The sequence below is a fragment of the Ursus arctos genome, unplaced genomic scaffold, assembly GCF_023065955.2.
Source record: "Ursus arctos isolate Adak ecotype North America unplaced genomic scaffold, UrsArc2.0 scaffold_4, whole genome shotgun sequence".
Classification (NCBI taxonomy): Eukaryota; Metazoa; Chordata; class Mammalia; order Carnivora; family Ursidae; genus Ursus; species Ursus arctos.
The window spans coordinates 15,601,104-15,627,492 of NW_026623056.1; the positions used below are offsets into that span (position 1 = coordinate 15,601,104).

General features: G+C 41.0%; 1 protein-coding gene across 1 annotated transcript in view; it reads right to left on the reverse strand.

Annotated features, from left to right (window-relative positions):
• Positions 1–14,990: 14,990 nt before the first annotated feature.
• MCCC1 (methylcrotonyl-CoA carboxylase subunit 1) overlaps positions 14,991–26,389 on the reverse strand; it is a 58,808-nt gene continuing 47,409 nt past the window's right edge. The window contains exons 15-19 of the mRNA XM_026497901.4: positions 22,230–22,279; positions 19,205–19,342; positions 17,766–17,873; positions 16,098–16,169; positions 14,991–15,331 (exon numbers count right to left, since the gene is read on the reverse strand). Coding sequence (XP_026353686.2) covers positions 15,203–15,331; positions 16,098–16,169; positions 17,766–17,873; positions 19,205–19,342; positions 22,230–22,279 — 497 coding nt within the window. The 3' untranslated portion in view covers positions 14,991–15,202. The remainder of the gene's footprint in view (positions 15,332–16,097; positions 16,170–17,765; positions 17,874–19,204; positions 19,343–22,229; positions 22,280–26,389) is intronic.

Below are 26,389 nucleotides of genomic sequence, written 5' to 3' on the forward strand. Positions count from 1 at the left end.
AAAAAGATGGACCTTCCCAAGCTTGGGCGAGTGTGTAGAGAAAACGGATTCTCATGCACTGCTGATGTAAAATGGAAACTTGGACAATAGTTTGGTGATTTCTTACAACTTAAAGTTACCATATGACCCAGCAATTACACTATTAGGTGTTTACCCAGAAGACATGTACAACAATGTTTAGAGCAGCATTGTACATAATAGACAAAAACTAGAAAATATTTCAATGTTTATCAGTTAGTGAATGGATAAAGAAAATGTGGTATATCCATATAATAGAATACTATTCGGTAATAAAAAAGTGATTCTGTTTGACGCCTGCTTCTTCCTGTTCTCTTACAAATTGGAGTCTCCCTAGGGTAAAAGTAAGCTAAGAGAGTGATGTACTGGCTTCCAGCAGAATCCTTAATGTGGAAAATTCCCCAAACACAAAAAGATTTTCAATTGCTATCGTTGGGTGTCATAAAACATGACAAGTATCCACAGATCTCTCTTTAGGACCACAGACTTCTAGAGTCACAAACTTGGGACTTTGCCCCAGGGCACTGAAATGTTTAAGGCTCAAAAAAATGGATGGGACAAGTGCACCAACGTCAAGAGCAGGCAATGCTTTGTATGTAGATCTGCTCTCTTTCCCAAACACACAGAAGCAAGCCTTGTGCACTGGCCGCAGCAGCAAACTTTCTAGGCATGGCTCTGCCACTTCCCTTTCTTTCTTTCTTTTTTTTTTTTTAAAGACTTTATTTATTCATTCGACAGACAGAGAGATATAGCCAGCGAGAGAGGGAGCACAAGCAGGGGGAGTGGGAGAGGAAGAAGCAGGCTCCCAGCGGAGGAGCCTGACGTGGGGCTCGATCCCAGAACGCTGGGATCACGCCCTGAGCCGAAGGCAGATGCCCAATGACTGAGCCACCCAGGGGTCCCATGCTACTTCCCCTTCTACTCCAACCTCCTGAATTGCCTCACTACCACTCACCAACATTCCGAGCTCCCGAGTTAGGCCCTCCAATCTGTCCTGCTCCCCACCTCATTGTCCTTAAGGTCAGCTTCACGCTGTTCCTCTGGCTCAAAAAATTCCAATGGCCATTTATGTGGATATCATCTTAACTCTTTAGCTTAATTTTCGGAAGCTCCATACTCTGCATACAACTTGTGATGGCGTGGAATGCATCTGATCTGTATTTCCCTGAACTCTCTTTCTTGTATGTTTTCTATTAGGGTGGGCCATAAGGAAGATTCTTGGAGATTTGGAGGGCAGAAGGGAAGCAGCCATTTTGTGGCTCACACACAGTTTGGCTGACGTGCTGATTCACCTCATTGGCATGAAGCAGCAACTAAGCCTGCAGCTTCTCTTCTTTGCCCTGGGTTCTCCCTTCCGCTTCTCCAACTCCTGAGCCAGGTGTTTGTGTTCGGCTCTGTGACATAGGGTCCTCACTTCTGCAGAATAACCTTAACCCCAAGGTCAGAGGTCACAAGAATGGACAGAGCTTTCGGTCCATCCTCGTGGAATTCCATCTCATGCTTACGCCTTCCAGCCTTCTCTTGATCCCCCCTACTTCACATCCATCGTCCCTTCCTAACTGCCTGTACGGTGGTCTTCAAGCTCCAACATTAGACATGGAGACAATGGCTCAGAGCGACTGCTTAACCAGCTCACACAATCGTGTAAGACCAATTCCATAGAACCGTAGATAGACAGACAGGCAAGACGGATCTCCTGGTGGTTCTGCTTCTCTGTCAGGAACACCTTTGTCCCCATCACCCTATCTTTACCTTCCACAGGCTTCCTCTTCTTTCAGTCCCCAGAGCACTTGGCTCACTTGGCCTTTCGTCTTAGGTATTTCTGCCCACGTCACATTTCCTCTACTGGTGACTAGACTGTATGTCTTCCAAGGCAGGGACCATACGTCATACATTTGTAGGTCTCCTAAAGTATTTTCTACTGGCCTAGCACTCCACCCAGTGAACTGAATTGAACCAGGCTGAACACTCAAGGGGGAGAAGAGATGGTTGATAGGGAGATAAAAGGCTTCCAAATAAACCACTTGTTTCACCGCCTGCCTGCCTGCTGAGCCCATGTCCACATGTCAGCCTCAGGATGCCTTTCCTCTCCAGCAATAGCCAGGGACATCGGTTTTATAGCAAGAAGACACAGAAGGAAAAGAATGTAAGGACGCATATACCCAAAAGATTATTTACTAGTTCATGCAATTTTATGTGTAATAATGCCTACCAATGAGAAGGGGAAAAATCATCTTTAAGAAAACCTATTATTTTTTTTTGCTACCAAGGCTCTTTTATAGGAGCTCTGAATGATATAATTTAATGAGTAGAGCTATTACCCCAACTACAGTTTGCAAAGGTAGTAATATAGATCACAGACCATTTTCACTATGTAAAAAAGTCTAACAGAAATGGCTTAGCTAAAGAAAAAATAAAAGCTTCACCTGCTAACAAATTGAAATGCTTCCCTTTTAGCTGGGGCTATTTTAGTCCAGGGTGATAATGCATATTATTCCAAGCTCATTATGAACTACATGTGTCCTTTGATTACTTTAAAAAAAAATGGAGAAGTTGCTTGATGACTTGCTAATAAATACATGTAGCTTGTTAGGGAAAAAATTGTTTTAATGCCAGAAGCCCCTGTTGATAGAAATAATTAAGAAGAATCTAAAAGGTAAAGAGGTTGATTAACTGTAAACTGGATATTTAAATTAGAATAGATGTTAGAAACTGAGGCTTCAAGATATTAAAAATTTACTCCCTTCTCATTGATGGGATCATCTTCTCTACTATGAATCTAAAATCAAAAAATGGTGGCATCAGATTTTCTATTTAATAACAGTGACTTGGGTAATTACAGTGATATAATTCAATGAATTAAGGGGGAACAGCTTCAACAAAGAGGGAATACAACAAAAGAAATCGTTCCTGAGAGTATCCCAGGTTTATACTATCAGTTTCAATTTTAACTCAAAACAATTCAAATCAATAGAAAAATGAATCTCTTTTACCTTACTTGAAAAACTGCAGAAAATTAAGCTTTTATTTTGTAATTTTCCATTTGCTTTACTGGAAGATTTTTTATTTGGCTTTTTGTGTGTGTGTTAGTTATATTCTCTATTGATTAATTCAACCCAGTGCCAAGGAAGCAGGAATTGAGGTGCTGGCAGACGTTGCCGCTTCTAACAGATAGAATGTATAAGAGAAGAGCCAACCGGTTTCCACATTGTGCTTTCAATTAGAGCTTAGAATGAATAAACTCATCTAAGAGAGTTCAGGATCCCACCGATCCTGAGGAAATTCATAAGATGAATCATTTCTGTTTTATTCCCAAATAAACATAGATTTTAAAGTTCAAGCAGGGGTCAAAGTAAGCACGATTTCTCACTAACCAAGCTTTTTTTTTTTTTTTTTAATTATTTCTTTTTTTTTTTTTTTTAAGATTTTATTTATTTATTTGACAGAGATAGAGACAGCCAGCGAGAGAGGGAACACAAGCAGGGGGAGTGGGAGAGGAAGAAGCAGGCTCACAGCGGAGGAGCCTGATGTGGGGCTCGATCCCATAACGCCGGGATCACGCCCTGAGCCGAAGGCAGACGCTTAACCGCTGTGCCACCCAGGCGCCCCACTAACCAAGCTTTTTTGTCAGCATCTCCCTTCCAGGTAGGGACCTCTAAGTCATGCAGGGCAGAGCCTGCGAGCCCACCGAGCAGACCGTCAGAGAGGGGGGAGGCCCAGGAAGAGAGGCCCGGCAGGCTGGCTGGGTAGGATATGAACGTTGAGAGAGTCTAATGGGCTGCGTGGCGGATCACTGAGGCTCCAGTCATACTCAGCGCTTTGATTTCACAGTCCAAGGAAAGCTAAACATGGTGTAATAATTTGTAAAAGTTTTCAAATATATGCAAAAGTAGACCAAATGTATCCAGCACCCAACTTCGACAATTATCAACTCAAGGCCAGCCTCGTCTCGTCTATACACCATCCATTCCCACGGCCTGCACAATTTTGATGCAAATCTCAGATACATTTTATTTGTATGTATTTCCATATCACTATAAGAAGGGGATTTTAGAAAAACAAACAAACAAGATACAATACCATTACCTCACCTGAAAAAGTAACAATTCCTTAAGATCGTCAAGTGTCCAGCTTGTGTTTACATTTCCCTGTGGTGTCTTATACATATTTTAAGAACATAAACTTTACTTAGAAGGTTAATTGACTCAGGTTTATGTCCCTGATTTCCTAATAAAATGTAAACTGCTTGAGCAGAGGGATTGTGTTTTGTTTATGCCTGCCTTTGAGTGTTTTGCCCATGCTTATGCCCAGATTTCACAGAAAAGGTAATTAAGTAAATGTATAATAAAAGCTTTTTATGACTCTTCACGCAATTACATTCACAAATCAGAAAAAAAATCACCACACTACTTGTCCAGATTTTTGATACAGAAAATAGAAACAATATAGATGCTCAATTTCCTCAATTAAATGGAAACGAAATGTCATCTAGAGCATAATTAGGCAATTGCAAATCTGCAACATTTGGCTACTAAAGATCTCTCTTGAGAGCTATCATAATTTCTGACAACCTAAGAAATGGATTCTCCAGACAGTGACCTACTCTGTCAGTTTGGGCAGAGTATCCACGGTGACCAATGAAATGTCAAAGAACATCCCTGATAGGAGAAAAATGTGTTCTATAAATTTTAATGCAAAAAAAAGTATCCTGAGGCATATGACCATAATATGAGAAAAGAAAGCTATGCACATCAAATTATTAAGTGCTGCGTTATTTTATAATAGCAAAAATTAAAAATAATCTGAATGTCTAAGATTAGAAGCATGGTTATATAAATTATATTCTATCCATTTACTGGGAATAACTAAGGAATAATTATGCAGTTTTTAAAATAAGAATTATGAAGACAATGTACCAACATAGAAAATGATGTGTTAGGTCCAAACAATCAGGACTGAAATTTTATGGACACTATGATTTATTTATTTATTTATTTATTTATTTATTTATTTATTTGAGAGAGAGTGAGCACTGGATCTGGGAGTTGCAGGGGGAAGAGAGAGAGAGAATCTCAGGCAGACTCCGTACTAAGCACAGCCCAATGCAGGGCTCTCACAATCTTGAGATCGTGACCTGAGCCGAATTCAAAAGTTGGACACTTAACCGACGGAGCCACCCTAAGCGCCCTTGGACACTATGACTCTAACTATGTAAAAAGTGTACCTATAAGTAAAAAACTGAAGGAAATAAAATAATAATAGTGGTTATGTTAGTGTGTGGAATTACACATGATTTTTAAGATATTATTCCTCTGGCCTTCAGAATATGTTAAATAAAAATGAATTTCTTTTGTTTTTATGTTCCCTCTACCTAATATTTTAAAAAATTGTATGACTGGAGATTAAAAAATTTTAAAGCTAAAAATAATAGAACTTTGGTTAATGGCATTAAATTTAAATGTTTAAATTTATATATAAGCCCGTACCCAGCTTATATATAAAACATATATATAGTTTCATATAGTTATAGTTTCATATTTTTAGTTTTACATATAAAACAATAGTAAAAAAATAAGATGAACTTTCAAAAATGTTGAAATAAAATAAAATTCTTTTTTTTTTAAGTAAGATCTACACCCAAAGGGATCTTGAACCCACCACCCTGAGATCAAGAGTCACATGGTCTACTGACTGACTCAACCAGGTGCCCCTATTTAATTTCTTTCATTAAATTTTACTTAGGGGGACCTGGGTGGCTCAGTTAAGCATCTGGACTCTTGACTTTGGCTCAAGTCATGATTTCGGGGTCATGAGATTGAGTCTCTGGGCACGGAGCCTGCTCAGGATTCTCTCTTCCTCTCCCCCCAACCCCCCATCCCAACCCTGGTGCATGCACAAGCTTTCTCTCTCTCTCTCCTTAAAAAAAAAAAAAAAAAAAAAATTTTAACTTCTTCTACTTAAATAGTAAATATTATAATGTATTTAATAATGCGATACCTAGCAAAGATCCTTACACGTTTAGGCCCTTGATATATAGGGGCTGAATAGATTTGAAATCATTCATTTATTTGTGCATTCATTCAAGAAATGTTTATTGAAGAACTACTGTACCCAATGAAATGTGTATTTTTGCTGACTTAGAAAAGGACCAAATGTTTTTTCAAATTATGAAATACACATAAAACAATAAAAAATGTAAGGGAACAGCTTAACAAATTGCTATAAAATAAACCCCTGGTATCCACCTTCCCACCCAGGTCAAGAAGTGGAACATCACCAGCACCCAGAACACCAGCCCCTCCAGTCCCATCCCAAGCCCTGCCTGCATCCCAGGGGTCATCAGGACAGCGCAGGCATGTGGGGACACCCAGGACGCTCCAGGGCCCTTGTTTGTGTGGGCCCTTCCAAGGGAGTGGGCATTTGCTCTTTGTAAAATTTGTAAAAGTAAACATTTCCCACACTTGGTTAAGATTTCTCTGTACTTTCGTAAATAACTTTGTATTCAGAACTTCACATATTTTTCTTAAATAGGGTCCCACCAAATCGTATAAGCCTCAGGACTCATGAAATCTGGATCTGTCCCTAGGCAGAGCCATCCTGACTATTAGATATTCTTTGCTTCCGGATGGATCACACAATGTGACACTGTCCATTTTCCAATGACAAACATTCCCAAAATATTCCACAGGTTTCTAGGAGCTCAAACCTGTGTCTGCTCCAGGAGCTACTTAGAAGAATTGACTGGCCTCTCCCCCGAGGATAGTAAATGGCTTGGGTTTGGGTCTCCCAGCAGTGGACCTCCAGAGCCAGCTTTCTCTTCTTTATGAGCCAGGCCGGTGAATTGATGACCTCCCGAACTAGTCCCTACAACGTGGAGTTGCTAACAGAAGCCTCGCTTGTTAGGCGCGCAGAATATTTACAACAAATCCAAGGAGTTTGCCAACATTTAAAAATCACAAGATCTCCTGTGAAAAGTTGGCTTTCTGGCTTCTTGTAAGCAATTGGAAGATGTGACTCCTTTGGACCCACATTCCCGCCTGGCCTGGCGCCTGCTGGGTAGAGGCGAGGCCCGGCTGCTTTCTGAAGCCAGACCTCCTGGCCGAAACCCTGCCACTTCACTTCAAGGACTTCTCGGAGTGTTTGGTCCTTTAAAGCATTTGTGAGCGCTGCTCTGACCAATTAGCTTGTATTAATACAAATTAAAGATAACAAGGACTAAGTTCCCCCCAAATAGTAGAAGAGGAGTTTCTTGCCAACATTTCCCAAACACTTGACAAAGGAGCTCGTAAGGTATCACCCCAAATGCAGTTAACTTGTCTAAAGGCAGACAACGTGAATCACATCAGAAATGCGCAATGGTTCATCTCAAAGGAAATAACTTTCCGATCAGAAGCAGTAAGAAGGGGCCAAGCATAACTATAGGTCTGTGGTTCTTGAATTTTCCAATGCATTAAAATCTCACCTGGAGACCTTGTTAAAACAGATTGCTGGGTTGCACCCCAGCGTTTCTGATTCATTACGTGCAGGCTGGGAATTTGCACTTCTAGGAGGTTCTGTGGTATTGCCTGGCCGCTGGCCCAGGAGCGCCTTTTGAAAACCACTGCCACTTCTTACTCAAAATGAGGTCGGTGCCCTGGCCAGAGGCTGGGGGAGCTTGTTAGGAACGGTGCATCTAGGACCCTCCCTAGACCAATGGAGTCAGGAGCGGGCACTTTGTAGGAACATTACGTTCTGAGATACATTGAACTAATTGTTTCCAACCCCCCCCCGGTAAAAATAACCTGGGTGTTTATTAAATATACAGAATGCCAGGCCTTTCTGTTAGAAATTCTATTCAGAAATCTATTTTTGTCAAGCACTCCAGGTGACTCCTTAGCATGCGGAAAGTTTAGGGAAAATAGGGTAATGGTGGTGTTAATAAGTCTAAAGGAAGACGATGTTAACAAATTGGGGGCGAGCAGACGACACACAGGGACGTAGGAAATCCCAGGAGAGCACACTGGTAGGATGATTTCAGCCATTTGGGGCTCTTTAGCCATCGGTATGCGTTCCTTTTGTGGGGAGAGATGCAGCAAATTGTTAGATCCTGTCCCACGCACCAAACTCCTTTTGTCTGGGTCCCTGCCCATCAAGAACCCCTGTCATTACGAGTTGGCTTCCCTGTACTTTTCATACCAGGAGAAACACACCAGTCGAATGAATAGAAGTGCCGGGATCAGAGTGACAGGTGCGTCTCTCACTGTGAATCAAGAACTCATCAGTAAGGTGTTGATGTATTTTTCTCTGGGTTCTATTAGTGTCTCTGAGAGATCAAACCACTTTTGTTTTAATAACAAAATCAAATTTCAGGGCATGTGTGTATGTTCTGTGAATTGAGGAAGGGACAAATTCTTTTGCCCACAAAGTTGTCTTATATGGATTCCACTGTGTAGTTTTTAACCTTTTCATACATTCATTTAAGTAAGTCAGATTTTTTTTGAAAGGAGAATTGCATTGGCAAATAATAAAAGTCTGCAAAATATATAAGAAATAAAATATTTAAAGAAGAGTTGATGAGGAAATTACCTTTTTAAAAAAAATTTTCGTCTAGTTGACATGTATTAGTTTCAGGCCTAGTGATTGGACACTTTCATATGTTATGTTATGCTCACTGCAAGTGTTGCTACCGTCTGTCACCATATAACACGGTTACAACATCACTGACTCTGTTCCTTACGGTGTACCTTTCATTCCTGTGACTCATTCATCCTATAACCGGAAGACTAGATCTCCTACTCCCCTTCACTCATTTTGCCCCTCCCTCTACCCCCTCACTCCTGCAACCACCAGTTTGCTCTCTGTGGAAGTTGTCCTTATTTTTATTTTTTAAGTAGGCTCCATGCCCAGTGTGGAGCTCCATGTGGGGTTTGAGTTGAGGACCCTGCGATCCAGACCTGAGCTGAGATCAAGAGTCGGCCGCCCAACTGACTGAGCCACCCAGGCGTCCCTGGAAGTTGTCTTTAAATTAACAACTCCTTTCAGTTTTTATAGTGAGATATTCGCCTTCATGGGTCATATCTTTTTCTCTTAATCTGTCTCCACAATTTTCCACAAGAAGGGCAAAATTTTACCCTTCTACTCAAGAAAACTAAACCATCATTGAATCTAAGTTTTCCCAAATATTAGATATTTCCAAAGTCCTTTAATGAAGTAAAAATCTCTGAAAGTTAGACCACATTGCCTGCTCTACTATCTACCCTCCCCCAATCCCACAATTTTCATCTGGGAAATTAACAAGTTTCTCGTCGATGGTGAAACATGGTATTTCTCTTAAGGTTTCAAGAGAATGATTTTATTCTGGACATAAGGCCACCAAAAGATCAGTCTGTCTGGAGGGTGTTGTTTTTTTTGTTTTGTTTTGTTTTTTTAAGTAGACTCCACGCTGGGCCCAAACTCACAACCCTGAGATCAAGACCTGAGCCAAGATCGAGTCAGATGCCCAAACAACTGAGCCACCCAGGTGCCCCTGGAGGGGTTAATGTTAACTCCCATTCTGAACAAAATGGTTTTAATTTCCAATTCTGATTCCCAGTTCCAATTCCACCTTAAGTTGCACTGACTTTTTAAAGTAGGGCGGCCTGTCAAGTAGCTTAACTGTGATTCTCTGGCCAAGCAAGCATGGGGGCCATGGTACCAGTAAGTTCTCCAGGTGGAGAGCTAAAAGAGTGACGAGATACTCAGCCAAGGAGGGAATGCTTTCAGAAAATGGGCATTTCTGAAGGAGTAAAATTGCCTTTCACCCGGCCTTCCTACTTTCGGAGGCGGCATCATACATAGAAAGCAGGGAATTTTGGAATGAAAAGTCCTGGTTTCAGTTTCGGTTCCAACGACTATGAAAAGTAGTATTATGTGGAAGTCACTCTCATAATCTCCATTCCCTCAAATTTCTAGGACAATATTGGTGATTCCTCCCTTGGTGATAAAATATCAACACATCATAAAATGCTTTATAAACGTGAGTTGGTACGGTGGGCACGGTAACACTACCCTCAAATGTAGGTGTTTTTGCTTAATTTTTTAATAATTATTATTTTCTGACCAAGGAATTTACTTCTAGGAATTTGTCGTAACAGAATTGTGTATGTGCAAAATGAAATATTGTCAGCTTCTTCACTGTATTTTTTTTTTTTTTTTTGTCATAGCAAGGCTTTGAAAATAACCTACATGTCCACCAATTAAGTGTCTGGTTGAATAAGTGAAGCCCATTCAGTGGAACAAATGGAATAATACCATGCAGCTGTGAAACCAAATAAGGAAACTCCCCGTAGATGGTTATGGAAGGATCTCTCAAGACACACGGTTAAATTAAAAAAAGCAAAGTGCAGAACTTGACCTTTATGGTAGAAGGTAGGAAATTAGATAATAGAGTTGTATTTGGTTTTGAGCACATAAACACTGGAAGTTTACACACAAAAAATAACCTGGGACTTATCTTGCACATGGATCTTCAGTAGTTCGACATAGTGTATCACTGTGGAATGACTCTGGGTTAAGGTGTGTGATGGGTCCCTAGACAGGAGGAAGGAAGGTTGAGGGCAAATGTTGCCTGTTGTGGATGAGGCAGGCTGCTTAGAATGGCACATCAGAAATGGAAGGTCTCAGTGGGGCCCGACGGGCAATAGGAGAACGAACTTAGATGGGATGCCAGTCTGAATTATGACTAACGTGACACCTGCCTTCAGGAATGGGAACAAAACCACAATGCTTTTATGACATAGGTGGTAATGATAAAGGAGTAAGAATAACTGAGGAGAAAGAGAAGCCCCAAGTTATCTTTTGTTGTTGTTGTTAGTGGGGTTTTTTATGTTTTGCTTTTTTTGTTTTGGTTTTTTTTTTTTTTTTTTTTTTTTTTTTTTTTTTTTTTTTTTTTTTTTTTTTTGGTGGGGGTGATGGATTTGGAATGAGGATTTATTTCTAATCTAAACAAAGGGTTTAGCACCAAGCTAACGAGGAGTGGTCTGTACAGAGAATGACATTAGCCATCTTAGGAGGGAGGGAGTTAGGTCAGGGCTTTGACTTGGAGGTTTAAGGGCCGGGTGCTCCTGGTACCTGCCATTCACTGCAGGAGACTGAGCCAGTGAGAGGCACCAGGGCCTTCCGATTCCCATGATCCAGCATATGCGAGACAAATGTCAGAGTGACAGGGTAATCTTTGGTATTGGCTATGATCTGCTAACAATCCAGGCACCCCCTGGTCCAGAAGGAATGGTGTCCCCAGGGTTATTCACAGGGGCTGGGGGCGGATGGGCAAGACTGCTCCCACCCAGCCTGCGACTCTCAGAGCCGTGCAGCATGGGCCGAGCCTCCTGGGACGCCCTATCCTTAGAGTCTGCTGGGGTAGAATCCCTCCCCCAAGGCAGGAGCTCCCTGGGGCCCGCCTTCAGGGAGCAGTGTGTCATTAGCGGGAAGGCACTAATGACCCAAAGCTCCCTGCTCTGCGCAAGGAGCAAAGCATTTGGGGACGTCCATCTCCTTCCCTCTCGCCGCACAGTTTAAATCACGTTTTCCTCTTCCTGGGTATCTTGAAGCTTGGTGTGAATTTCTAGGAGTGCTTTTAGAAATCCCCTGACGAAAGGTGCGACAGAAGTGCGAGGTCTTACTATCAACACCGTAAAATATCTTAACCACAGCAGAAGTGCCATGTGTAGGCAGAACCTAGATGCACGTTTCAACTTCTCATATTCCTCGGAGAACTATTTGAGGGTTAAAGAATGGTGAAGTGCAAGGGTGAGAAGAGAAGCCAGTCGTGGAGGAAAAAAACAGAGAATGAGTTCAGTCCAAGTAAGAGACCTCCCTACTCGGCTGCCCCCGTGGGAGGGGTGACGTCCACTCACACAGAGACTGAAGCCGGACAAGGAAGGTCCCCCCTCCAGCGCCATCCACACGTGTGACAACTGGGAGATGGAGCAAGTCTAGCCCAACCTTCGTGCAGGAAGCAAGCTGCTTCTGGGCGTGCTGCTGTCCCATCAGCACGCAGCCTCTAGGACATGCCAGGCTGGCAGCCCACTGTCGCAGAAGGAGGGGACCACAGAGCCTTCCCCAGATGGCGCCACAATCTGCCTGTGGTTGACCAGCGCCTGGGCCACCCTGAAGCGGGCTAGAGCTGGGGGAGCGAGTGCAGAGAGGGGACAGAGTGATGCATGTCCAGGTGGGGTTTTCCACCACCCCAGCACCTGGGGGTTTTGCCGGCAAGGATAAGCAGCCGAGCTGAATTTAGAGCAGTTCCTTAATTGCTCTGGAGCAACGACGACAGTGAAAAATTAATAATAACTATCAGTTGCGAATAAATGATGTTCTAGGCACAGTGCTAAAGGCAACCTGTACATTTTCTCGTTTAATCTCTAGAACAACCCTGTGAGGTAGTGTCACCACCCCCACTTACGAGGACACTGGGACTGTGACTTTCCCCAAGACATTCTAGTAAGTGGCAAGGCGAGGGTCTGAATGCCAGAATTTTAACTCCCGAGGCTGTTTTGACTACAATGCTATGTGGCCTCGCAGAAGATTAAAAAGCAAGCGTCAGGGCTCTTCTTTTGTTGTTTTCTTCATTATTCTAGACTTGAACACAATGCATCCAGAACGCCATTGTCAGAGAGAAGGGAGCAAACTGCGCTCTTCCAATCATACAGCTCAGGTTTTGACCCGTGCTTGCAAACCGAGGTTATCCCAAACAAAGGCTACTCTTGAGGCGTGGACGTGTGTACCGAGCCCTGTGCTCCCACCCGGCCCATCCAGCTCGGCCAGCCGTATTTGGTGCCTCTTCTGGACTCACTGTCTCAGGTCTCTCTCCACTTTCCAGTCCGTACTCCAGACTGGGGACAGAAACAACTTTGAAAAACGTGTTTGTCTGAAAATCTCCAGGGCTCCCAACTGCCTCCAGACCAGAATCAAGTCCTTTCCCTGCTGGGCTTGGAAAGGAGCCCCTCTCTGCTGCGCCCCTGGTGATCCAGCCTGAGCTGGATGGCTCCGTGCCCCAAATACCGAATACCGTGTGTTCTTTCACGCCTTACTGTTATTATTAGCCCTTGCTAGTCCCTCTCCCTGCGACGGCCTTATCTTACCTTCCTTCTCTGCCTGCGAGTGGCTGTACTCCAAAGCCCAGGTCAGATGTCACCACCTCTCCCTCAGCCTCCCAGCCCAAAGTAGACTTGATAACACCACCCACCTGGCCCCGCCATGGCACCTAGGGCACAGGTGTGTCATACTATCAATTAGAGTACATTCTTCTACACAGCTGAATCCTGTTTCCCATTAATTAGGGCAGGAGCAACAACCATTTCTTACCATCTTGGTTTCCAGAGGCCCCGGTATATGGCAAATGCTCTTAGAAGGAACAGATGCAGTCACCTGCGAGGGAACTCGGCTCACACAGCACCACGGTGGGCAATGCTGTCGAAGAATCCCATCAGTATGTGGGTAATTGGGCTAGCGGCCTTTAAATTCCTTCTATGCACGTTACTACCTATGCCCAACACGGTCAAGTAACAAGGAAATTGAGAGCTTGATCTTGTTCCGTGAAAGAGATGAAAGGGAGAAAATCGCAACTCCAAATTTCCACCAGAGCACCTTCGCTTTTCCCTCTTGTAGAGGGTTTTGCTTGGATAGGGGCAAAGCCTCTGTTGCTAAAAGTAGAGTTTTTAAAAGTTCTGGTTGAGATGGCCTTGTCCTTTATTACCCCACGCCTAAATATCTGTAAGAACTTCCTAACTGGTTTTCCAGGCTCTAGTCTTTTCCTCCTCCATCCACATGCATATTGCTGCCAGATGAAATTTTTAAAAATATTATTGAATTATGAAAACGTTCTACGGAACATGTTAGCTATGAAACATAATTGCATGATAAACATAACCAACCTAACCATTCAGCCCGAGGAGAACATTAGCAGCAGCTTGCGTCTATCTCTATATACCTCACCTGTCTCAACCATTGGCCTAATTAATACCTGAAGCTAATCCCTGTCTTTAATTCTGATTCCAAAACACACGCCTTGATGTTTCTAGTCTATTTTGTTGTTACATAGTATTCCGCTGTGTGCCATACCCGAGTTATTTACCCCTTCTCCTGCCAACCAACTGGGATTGTTTCCAATGTTATGGGTAATGTGGCTATGAACATTCTTAGTGCACAAGTGCACTTCTAGAAGTTGGGTCATAGGGTATGCAAATGTTCAGCCTTGTGAAATAATGTCAAAGTTTCTTAAAGGGGCTCTACTAGCCAGACAAATTTTCTACAAATCAGTTTTCCCTGCTAAAAAATAATTCAGTGTAACTGCTACTTGCAAGATAAAATTCAAAAGGGCTCTTCTTTGCCAGCTAGTCTGGCCCCAACCTAAATTTCACACAATTCTCTTACAGCCCCCAAGTACCCCCTACTTCAGTTGGGCAGATGTGTTTTTGGATGTAGAACACACCTTACTCATTTTCTTTTCTTTTTTTAAAAGATTTTATTTATTTAGAGAGAGCCGACTCTAAGCTGAGCGTGAGCCTGATGCAGAGTCTGATCCCAGGACCCTGAGATCATGACCTGAGCTGAAATCAAGAGCTGGACACTTAACTGACTGAGCCACCCAGGCATCCCAGGAGAATCTTAAGCAGGCTCCACACCCAGCGTGGAGCGAGACACAGGGCTTGATCTCACAATCCTGAGATCATGACTTCAGCAGAAATCAAGAGTCGGACACTTAACCGACTGAGTCACCCAGGCACCCCAGGAAAATCACGTTCAACTCAATCATGTTTTCAGATTTGCTTCTGTCTCTGAAATACGCGTGTTTTCATCATGATTTTAAGTGGGAAATAATTTAAACAACCTTTTCTCTTCCAGTCCTTCTCTTTTGATCAAGTTGCTACCCGCCTTCCTAAAAGACACTCTAGTGTATAAAATCTGAGGCAGAAACAAACTATATTAGCTTCCAATAAAAAAGTGTAACTCAATTTATTAGTATGAAATATTTTGAGATAATTTATTGTATTGGTGACCCCAGTACATGATTCTCAAAGATAAAAATGAGTTTTAGCATAATCATACAATCTTAGTAAAACTGCTGTTTTTTAGACTCCAAGGAAAGCAGAAAGGCACTTTCTCTTTTCGGTGTAGAGATGCTATATTGAAGATACTGCTGAAGGGGACATTTCTTCGACGGAGTTTATTCTGCTTTTCTTTTGTCAGATTCCTCCTCCTCAAACTCGATTAAAGGAGCGTGTCTTTTGGCCTGAGAACCTTCTTTGTAGAACACCTTCTTGATCGTGCCGTCCTTTGGAGACTTGATGGTGTGCTGCAGGGACAAGACACGACAATGACTGCAACGCCGATGAAGACTGAGCACGTGGCAAGGCAAGAGAGATGAAAAGTGAAAAATAAAGCCATTGTTTTGATGTTTCTCGAGCTTTTTTTATACCACAGCGTGCAGAGAAAAGAACATTTTCATGGTGTGCTTTGGGTTGTGAGGAGTCACTGTGCTGACATACCTGTAACACGCCCAGGTCACTGACCGGGAAGCTCTGGCCTCACTGGTAATTCGCAACAAGCCCGACTGCAGAGTCTCACTTGAGCAACTGTTAAAAACTACCGATCCCTGGCCCCCCCGAGGAGACCCCAGTTCAGGCAGTCTGGGGAAGGACTTTTGAAAAGCTCTCCCCATCAGGTGACTGTAATATGTGGCCAGGCTAAGAACTACTGGCCTACAATTTCCAACCATTTAAAAGCCTCAGCAGCTCATCTAGTTTGACAGACGTTTCCACCCTGGTACTGACGCTTGGCATCCAGAACAGCGACAGTTAACAATCAGCTGGGCAACAGCCTGAATTTAAGCTACCGATAATTTCTTTAATTTCAGTATCAGAATTGAGTTTCACAAAATTAAAATGAAAACGTATTTAAAAGAAGGGTGTTTGGTTTTATGTCCCGCAGTTGATGCTTCATCAACCCGTGGCTCTTAATATTTAAAATGGCATGAACTTATGAAATAAGGCAAAAAAAAAAAAAAAATTGATCTGAGAGTTCCCAAGTTTAATTGGCAAGTGAACTTGTGATTTCATTACCTCCATTTTCATGGCAATCATAACCATTAGAGAATCTCCAGCTTTTACTTTGTCTCCGACTTTCACAAATATCTACGAATTAAGAGTGACAGGTTAATATTTAAAAACACGGAGGTCCCTCGTGGCTCAGAGCTGGTATATGAATGTACACAGCAGAGGTACGGATCTATGTGGTTGTCTTATCTGCCACAGACAGGTGCGCGGGGGCAAATCAGAGACCTACACGTCAATCTGTGTTGCTGGCCCTCTTGTCAGTGGGGAGCACTGCTTAGCTCCTCACCTCCATCCCTAAACCATCTAGTTTTCCTTCAATTGATGAATATGCTTCATATATCTTGAGATCCTTTTGTGTCTTCACACATGTACAGACAAACCATACCACCAGCAAGGAAGAACCAATATACTTCAATGTCATAGGCAGGGTGAAGGGTCATGCCTGGTTTTCTAGATTTTATAGGTAGTCTAGGATAGTGCTCCAAGCTTGGAGGCCCCTGTGTAGTAAATGCGTAGACTATCTTCATGCGAAAGAATTAAACTTATTGGCAAACCTGCATAAAATCTCTATTTTCCTTTTTACATGTATAAATGAACTCATATATCCCATGTCTCACTGTCTTCTTGGTTAACATGGTGATGAAGCAGTTTTTGGAAATATCACACAGTGGAGTTAGATTCTAAAGTCCATGTGTAGAGCCCAAAGTGTGAAAAATGAGAAACACCTCTGAAAGCCCCCAAATCACCCAATGCTGGGTGATGCTATGATGGTGCTTGATGAAATCCATGGTCTCGGGGGCAGCTGTGGGGAAAATGTGCATCTTCTACCCACAGATGTGCAGGGACGCCCACATTATGGAATGTCCATGGGAATGGAGACCGAGTGATCCAAGTCTCTGAGCTCATACTCCCTCTGGGGCAAATATCTGGGGAGGGGAATGGTGGGTGCAATCCCTTCCACTACTTAAATGGTTATTTTCTTCTTCTTTTTGGGTACCAAGAATACAGAGCTGAATTTTTATTACTTAGATGCATTTAAAGGGACTTTACTATATTCAAGTGTATAAAAAGGAGACTACTGATCCACCACGATGTGAAGTTATTTCAGTATGGATCTTAACTCTGAATACCTCCAGCATTCAACACCAAACCTCATAGTTCTTCACCAGTACCAGTCTTTCCAATTTTATTTTAACATACATGCAATTACGTACATTAGAAAAAATGTTATTTCGTGATAAATTGTCTGCTGTTAAATTTAACATTAAAAAACAGCCCTTTTGGATAATGCTTGGTGAATGCTCCATTTTAATCACCAAAAGACAAATTTAGATGATTTGTACTTTGATGGAAATTCCCACTTTCAGAAATAACAGTATCATAAAATGGGTATTTTCACTGAAGACTGAACACAGAACTGGAATCTATCACACGGTCTCTTGTTTTCTTTCTTTTTCTAAGATTTTATTTCTAAGTAATCTCTACACACACCATGGGGCTTGAACTTACAACTCCAAGACACATGCTCTATCAACTGAGCCAGCCAGGTGCCCCAGTCTCTTGTTTTCTTGAACAGGATATTTCCAATGAGAAAGATTTGGAGACGGAAAAATGACGTATATGCCATTTACTGAGCCTTACTGAGCACCCTTCTACATATATTCACGTCATTACCTTTTCAATGGTACCCGTCATAGGAGCTCTGGTACCTTCCTGCGTTTCACCTGAGCTCATTGAAGACAAGTATTTGGGGACTGGGATGCCAATCTGAGTACTTCCGTCCTATAAACAGAAAACAAACGGGAAATGAAATCAAGATCAAATCACTGTAGTTTTATTTATATACCTAAGGTAGTGACTATTTTCAAGCTATTTGTTAATTATTAGTCATCTTTAATACCAGACTTCTAATCTAGCTTTGTGACCTTAAGCAAATTACTAACCCCCTCTCAGTCTCGGTTTCCCATTATACAGGAGTAATGGCATCAGGCCTCACAGGGCATTAAAGGAATTAATGTATGTAACTGTTGATAAAAGACAGCCACTGTCTGAAAGCCATACTGAGCAGCATCCCACTATCAAGTGCTTGGTCTAAGCCAGGAACTGTGTGTGTGTGTGTGTGTGTGTGTGTGTGTACAGTCATTAATCATCACAGCAAGCTTATGAGGTAGGTAGGTACTGTTATTTTTCCTGTTTAGAGAAGGGGGAACTGAAGCCAGGGAGTTTAACTTGCCCGAGCTCACACAGCTGCTCAGAGGTAGAGCCGGGATTTGAACCAAAGCGGCTTCACATTCCAGCACTCCTACTCGTCACCACTCCTTCATTCTGCCTCCACCACCATATTGTTAGGACAGAGTAACTGGAAAGGAGAGCCTGCCCAAGTGAGATGACCCTTGACTCTGTATACAGTAAGCAGTTTAATTACCGGAATACTAAAGGCATTTCATCACAAAGGAGTGTGATCTGTAAGATGGATCTCAAATGTGAGAAGACCCTGAAGAGGCCACAGTGTATTTGACAACCCGTTTTTTTTTTCTTTCCCTGCCCGTGCAGAAACTACTGGCTCATCAGGCGGCAGGCTCCTAACTGGGAGCAACGAGTCAGGAGACATGCTCCTACCCAAATCTATGCCATGCCTGCCTCAACCATCAACCATCCTTTGACTGCCAAGATACCACCATTAACCCCCACTACCTGCCTACTGCCCCCCTTCTCCACAAGGAATATGGGGTCCACAGACTCTTCTCTCAGTGGTCACCTCCTCCCAAATCCCCAGAATTCCAAGTGCCAGGAGGACGGGGTTGGCACCAAATCCCTGAGAAAATACCGCACACTGGGCACTGAGATACTCTCTGACAAGAAGAGTGTAAGGATGTGCTTCAGAATTAAAGGGAGAAAATGGATATGTGTCTATCAGTGAGGAGCTGTGTGAACAAAAGAACTAGGGAAGGCAGGACTGTGGCAAAGAAACAGAGTGGAGAGGGGGACAGAGACAAAAAGGTCACAGCAGTGACGGAAGGAAGCAGGGTCTTTCTAATGTTTCAGTGTGATGCCTCTGGTCAAGTAATGTTCTCCCAAACCTCAACAGTGTTATTATAAAAAAGAGACATTACCATGGAAAACAGGTAAATAGTATTTTCCAGGAAAATTAGCTTAGTTTTACTAGCAGCTCCATTTACAGAACATTTCAGGTAAGTGCAGTCTCCCTCAGTACAAAGAACACCAAGGACTTGGAAAGTTTTATCTTCAATCTGAAAAACACAGAAAAATAAGATCCTTAAAATAAATAAACAGCCCTACAGAATTAATAAAATCAGACTCAATTCTTTTCTATTAATAATTTCAAAAGGTAACAGGTGAACTATATTTTTTTGAAAGCCATGTAGGAACTTTCCCCTAAGATTCATAAACAAAGTACTCTAGATAGAAACAATATAAGATAATTAAAAGAAAAAAAACAGGTAGTGCTCTACAGATAAATGTTCATTTAAGAATAACCATAAAAACATGAAATACAAATCAAATTAAGCAAGACCATTAAAATTCAATTGACTATATTACACGTTAGTATTCATTTCTGAGTACTTGAAGTCAAATTTGGTTTTACTATGCCAATGTTAGTAAAGAAAAAAGCCAGAACCACGTAATTAAACGGTATATCTTTTATCTCCCCAACATGCAGATCAAATTTATGGGTTTCCGTTTTGAGTTTAAGAAGATAAATTAGCTGGAGACTGGCCACAGTTCTCTTACTGTAAGAGAGAATGCCAAAGCACAGATTTCACACTTGATCTTTCAAGGAAGCTGACAAAGGGACATGAAACATTTCTGTTTTAAAAAATGTCTTCTCACATATACACTCAAGAAAAAAAATTCCTTTACACACAGGAAATCCATTTAAATCTTCTCTATTTTTCATTTCAATTCCCGTGAGGTTATTGTCAAAGTCCTGTGGCTATTCTTTTCAAATATATTACAGAGGCGAAGGTGAACCAGGTTACTCTGCAGTATTTATATGCTGGTTCTCATCTATCCTAAGTTAAATATGACATTTACTGGGCTCTGTAACCTACTAAAACAGCCATTTGAATGTTTGAAATTCTCAGGACATAAAGGTTAGATCGGGAACAGTTTTGTTTAAAGATTTACACAAGCGCGTTCTAAATTTGTGGATGTAGTTCAAAGAGCAGATTAGAACAAACCTGTAGTTGACTTTACCAAGGGAATAAGAAGGGGTCCCCAAACCAGAGGTGCCAATGTGAATTACAACTCTCATACACTAAAATAGGTAGACTTCCCAGTTTTTCTGAATCTAAGTGAAACAAGATGGTATCTCACGGCATTGGCAGATCCACTGCATACCCCCCATCAGTCCTTTAAGAGACTTAAAGTCTCTTGGCTCACATTAAAAATGATTTATTCTGCTCTCTGAATTTGTACCTTATTATATAGGAATTTGGTTGAGTTCTCACATTGTTGGTTTTTTTAAAAATCCATTTCCACATTTCATTTCGCCAGAGTAATGGACTGCTTTTAATTGAGGATTATCACAAACATTTTGACTAGAGATTCTCCAAGTATGACCTGCCGATCCCTTGGGGTCCCCAAGACCCTTTTCGGGGTCCACAAAGTCAAATTGCTTCATAATAATACTAATGTTACTTGCCTTTTTTACCTCATTCTCTCATGAATATACAGTGGGATTTTCTAGAGACTGCAGGATATGTGATAATGTTACCCCGACAGCTAATGGAACGTATGCTTGTATAATCTTAGGTTTTAAATTTTCTCAGTTTATCCTACAACTCAACAACAACCAAAAAAACCAACCTGATTTAAAAGAGAGGCAAAGGACTTGAATAGACATTTCTCCAAAGAAGATATACAAATGGCCAATTAGCATATGAAAAGATGCTCAACATCATTATTCATTATGGAAATGCAAATCAAAACCACAGTGAGATAACACTTCATACCCATTAGGATGGCTATTATAAAAAAGAAAAAAAAAGAAACAGAAAATCAATGTTGGCGAGGATGCAGAGAAAAGGGAACCCTCGTGCACTGTCGGTAGGAACGTAAAATGGTGCAGCCACTTTGGAAAAGAGTATGATAGTTCCTCAAAAACTTAAAATAGAATATGAACATATGATCCAGCAATTCTATTTATGGGTATATGCCCAAATGGATTAAAAACAGGGTCTCAAAGAGGTATTTGTGCCCCATGTACATAACAGCATTATCAACAATAGGCAAAAGGTGGAAGCAACCCAAGTCTCCATCAAGAGACGAATGAATAAACGGAGTGTGGTATATTCAGAGGCAATGGAATATCATTCTGCTTCAAAAAGGAAGGAAACTCGGACACATGCTACAACGCAGAAGAACCTTAAAGACATGCTAAGTGAAATAGCCAATCACAAAAGGACAAATGTTGAATGAGTTCATTTATATGAGGTACTTAAAGTGGTCAAATTCATAGACATAGAAAAGTAGGACCGTGGTTGCCAGGGGCTGGGGGAGCGGGGAGTGGAAGGGGGCAAGTGGAGAAAAGAGGAGATGGATGGTGGTGATGCTTGTAAAACAATGTGAATGTACTTAATGTCTTTACACTCCAAAATGTTTAATATGGTAAATTTTACATATAATTTTAAAAATAGACATTAAAAAGAACAGTAAGAAATAAAAGTATGCTCGGTTTAACTTTCTAAATGGTAAATATTAATATATGTAATTAACACAAACAAAAGCTCTTCGGGGAGTCTTAATAATTTTTAAGGGTGTATGTGGATTTGGAGACCAAAAAGTTTGAGAACAGCTGCTTTAGATGTAAATACATGCACATACTTTAGAGACTTGTCAGGCATCTGATTCAAAGCTATCATTACTTTTTTTTTTTTTTTTTTTACGAAGTTTTCATTCTTAAGAGAACCACAGCCAAATTGAGGAGACAATCAGAAACTGTAAAGGGGGTAATTTCCCCAAATTGGTCTGAAATAAAAGCACATGACATCCTCTTAACTATAGTCATACTGGTCACTGGCTTAGGAGAAACCAGAGTGCAAAAAAAAGAACCTCCTCGGTATGAGAGAGATCAGCTTTAGTTCTAAACTGTAGAACAAAACCAGTAAGACTTACCCGCATGCCATACGACCCATCATGGTTATATGTTACAGCTATGGTTACATCTTTATGGAAAAGGGGGGAAAATTGAAGAAAAATTAGAAGACATTCATTTATTCAGTAACTGATATTCTACAAATCTCTTTCAACCTAAAAGATAACCAGCTGTTAGGGATATCAACATCTTTTAACTCCCTGACAATAAAGATTTAAAAAAAAATCTATAGGTAGATTCCAATAAAGGTGAATTTCAAAGTTTTCTTTTTTAAAAAATGGAGTTTTAGCAGTCTCTTAACTCTTACAGAGAAGAAACTGATGGTCACCAGAGGGGAGGTGGGTGGGGGGATGGATGAAACAGGTGATGGGGATTAAGAGTACACTTATCTTGATAAGCACTGATAAGCACTGAGTAACGTATAGAATTGCTGAATCACTACATGGTACACTTGAAATTAATATACATTGGAATTTTTAAAAATAGAATTTTAGCTCTTTAAATGTTGTAGGATATTTTAGATATTTTTCCTTCAACAAGAAAAGTTGCAGTGTTAAAGCAGGAAATGCAATGGATTGGGAGAGAGAAATTCTGGTTTAAGACCCAAATCTGCCATCTGTGCCATGATCCCCTCTGTGATCTTGACTAAGTCACTTCAGATCTCAGAGTCCTGATTTCCTGGTCCATTCTGACCCATTAAATGGGCATGAGAATGTAACAATGATTTAATAAATGTGAAAGTGCTTTATAAACGGTAACAGACCATACAAAAATAATATACAATATATTTCATAGTATTATGTGAACACAGAATTGGTTAAAGACTCTCCTAGGAGATGGGAGAGGAAAAAAAAAAAAGACCTTCCTAGGAAATGGAAATCAAAAGTTCTGTGGTACAGAGAATGCAGACCAAAGTCATTTCATCGACTCCTGATACTTTAACCACCATTTTGATGCTGCCAGCTCAAATCTATTTCCAGCCCTGACCTTCCTTCTCCAGAACTCTGATTAGTCATTCCCAGCTGGATGCTCTATCGGCACCTTAAAGTGAACATGGTGGGTCCAATAAATCATCTCCCCGCTCTGCCTGGATTCCCTCCCGCCCTGGGAGCTCCATGACTGGCACTACTATTTTCCTTGTCATCCAGGTTGAAAACCTGTCATCCTTACCTTCTCCTTTGCTTTCCACATGCGACAGTCACTACAAAGTTGCCAAATTCTTCCCCATCTGTTGTATTCATTTCTTCCTCTCATTCCCATCACTCAAACCTGATTCAGGGGGAAGGCCGCAGGCCTGGGTAACGCTGAGGTCTTCCTGGGACTTCCTGCTTCCTGTCTCAGCCCTTCCAGCTAATGCTTCCTAGCGTGTGTCCACGATATTCAAAATACTTGGCCTGGTATTGAAGGCCCTGTAACTCTCAGTTTTATTTCCCACCATTCTTCTACATGGTCCTATATTACAACCAAATGGGAAAATGGGCCAGTTGATGTTCTCCATATGCGCCTCCAGTCTTCCCCGTACTGGGCCTCTTTGCTCATGCCCCTCCTTCACTATGTTGCCAGTCCCCAGTCACACCAACTGAAACCTCGCCCTGTGTTCACGTCACACTCACTCACGGTCCCTGGGAAAAGTCTGTCTAGCTGGAATGAATTTACTCTTCTCTGAACTAGATAGACGTTTGCATATAAAACACCATTATGATTCTTTCCTCATCCAGTTTTATCATAGAGTGATTTTTCTCTTTATCAGCAGTTTTAAAAAAAAGTGCAAAAATAAAACTGTTCACAAAAGTCAAATACTGAAGTATATAAACTAAAAAGGGAAGTCCTCTCTATTGCCCAGTGTAACAACTATTAAACTCTTTAATGTGAGTCCTTTCAGAACACACAAACTTATATTTTTTAATAAAAATAGTATATTCTTATACATATTGTTCTGCAACCAACTTAACAAATTTTTTTTTTATTTTTCCCAACTTTTTTAAATTAACATGTGACACATATATCCACTTTGTGTTTCAATAGTAGGGAGGGGGTAGTTTAATAATAATAATGATGATGATGATGACGACAGCTAATGTCTACTGACTGCTTGCTATACGCCGCACAATGAGCTTTCTATGTGTCTTCTCATTTAGTATCCACAACAACTCAAGGAAGTAATTATCACTATCATTCCCATTCATAGCTGAGGACACTTGATGCTTACAGAGAGTGTGTGTCTTGCCCAAGGGTCACAGACAACAGAGGAACCAGAATCAAACCCATAAGAGCCTAACTCCAGGGTCTGCATTATTTTTAGCTTATTTTAGTTTTTTAAAGATTTTTCTATTTATATTAGAAAGAGAGCAGAGACAGACAGAGAGAACACAGTGGGGAGGAGCAGAGGTGAGGGAGAGAGAGAGTCCCAAGCAGACTCTGTGCTGACTGTGGAGCCTGATGCGGGGCTCGATCCCACGACCCTTAGGTGCCTCAGGGCCTCAGCCCAAACCAAGAGTTGGACGCCTGACCAACTGTGCCCCCCAGGTCTGCATTATTAACCACCACACCATCTATCTTCCCAACATACCCACTTCTCCTCTGCTAGATGGTAAATTCCTTAAGAGGGAAAAGTAGGGACAAAGACATCATTTGTTTCCTCTTCAAATTACTCAGACATCTGTTTTTTTGAAAACTTTGTAATGAACATATGAGTAAATGAAACTTCTCCAACCTACATCTTGCCAATATTATTTTAACCCTTCTTAAGAGAAAATGCATCCAATTATACCAGATTAGGATTTTTTTCTATTTATGAAATATGAAAAGTATTTAGCTGACATGAATGCCAATAGAATCATAGTAAACACATTGCCAGGAAAACTCTATAAATTCTTTTAAAAAATTTTCTTAAAAATTTGAATTATAGTTGACATACATTAAATTAGTTTCAGGTATACAACATAGTTAATTCAGCAATTACATACATTATGAAATGCTTACCATAAGTGTATTCCAATATTATTGACTATATTCCCTATGTTGTACTTTTCATTCCTGTGACTGACTTGTTTTATAACTGGAAGTGTGTACCTCTTAATCCCCTTCACCATTTCATCCACTTGCCCCCCAGTCCTTCAGCAACCACTAGCTTGTTCTCTACGAGTCTGTTTCTCTCTTTATTGTTAATTCACTTGTTTTATTTTTTAGATTCCACATACAAGTGAAATCATATGATATTTGTCTTTCTCTGGCTTATTTCACTTAGCATAATACTGTCTAGGTTCATCTGTGTTGTCACAAAAGGCAAGATTTCATTCTTTCTTAAGGCTGAGTAATATCCCATCGTGTATATATGCCACATCTTCTTTATCCATTCATCTATCGATAACCCACAGCTAACATCATACTCAATGATAAAAAGCTGAAAGTTTTCTCACTAAGGTCAGGAACAAGACAAGGATGTTCGCTCTCACCACTTTTACTCAACATAGTACTGGAAGTCCTAGCCAGAGCAATCAGACAAGAAAATAAATAAATAAAAGGCATTCAATTGATAAAGAAGAAGTAAAACTGTCACTATTTGCAGATAGTATGTTACTATACATAGAAAATCCTAAAGACTCTACCAAAAAACTATTAGATCTAATAAATGAATTCAGTAAAATTGCAGGATACGAAAATCAACACACAAAAATCTGCTGCATTTCTATTCACTAATAATGAAATAGCAGAAAGGGAAATAAAGAAAATTCCATTTACAATTGCACCAAAGAGAATAAATTCTCTCATATGTTACAGGGTAACTGAACTTGCTCCTCCCTCCCCTAGTTATCTCTAGATCTCCACAAGAGAACGTTAAACATACTCTTATTTCTCTATTTGTAAAATTAATTAATTAATTTTAAGTAAGCTCTAAGCCCAACGTGGGTCTTGAACTCACGACCCCATGATCAAGTTGCATGCTCAACAGACTGAACCAGCCAGGCGCCCCATCCTCTTATATATTTAATAAGGTATGGAAGTGTGTAGCATGGTGCAGTGTTAGGTAAGTGCATATACCCCAGAGTGTGGGTTCGAATTCCGGCTCCACCAATTACTTTTGGAATGACTTTAAGAAAATTATTAATCTCTCTAAGCTTTGGTTCCCCATTTATAAAGCTGACACTAATAATAACATCAATTTCATTGGCCTGGTCTG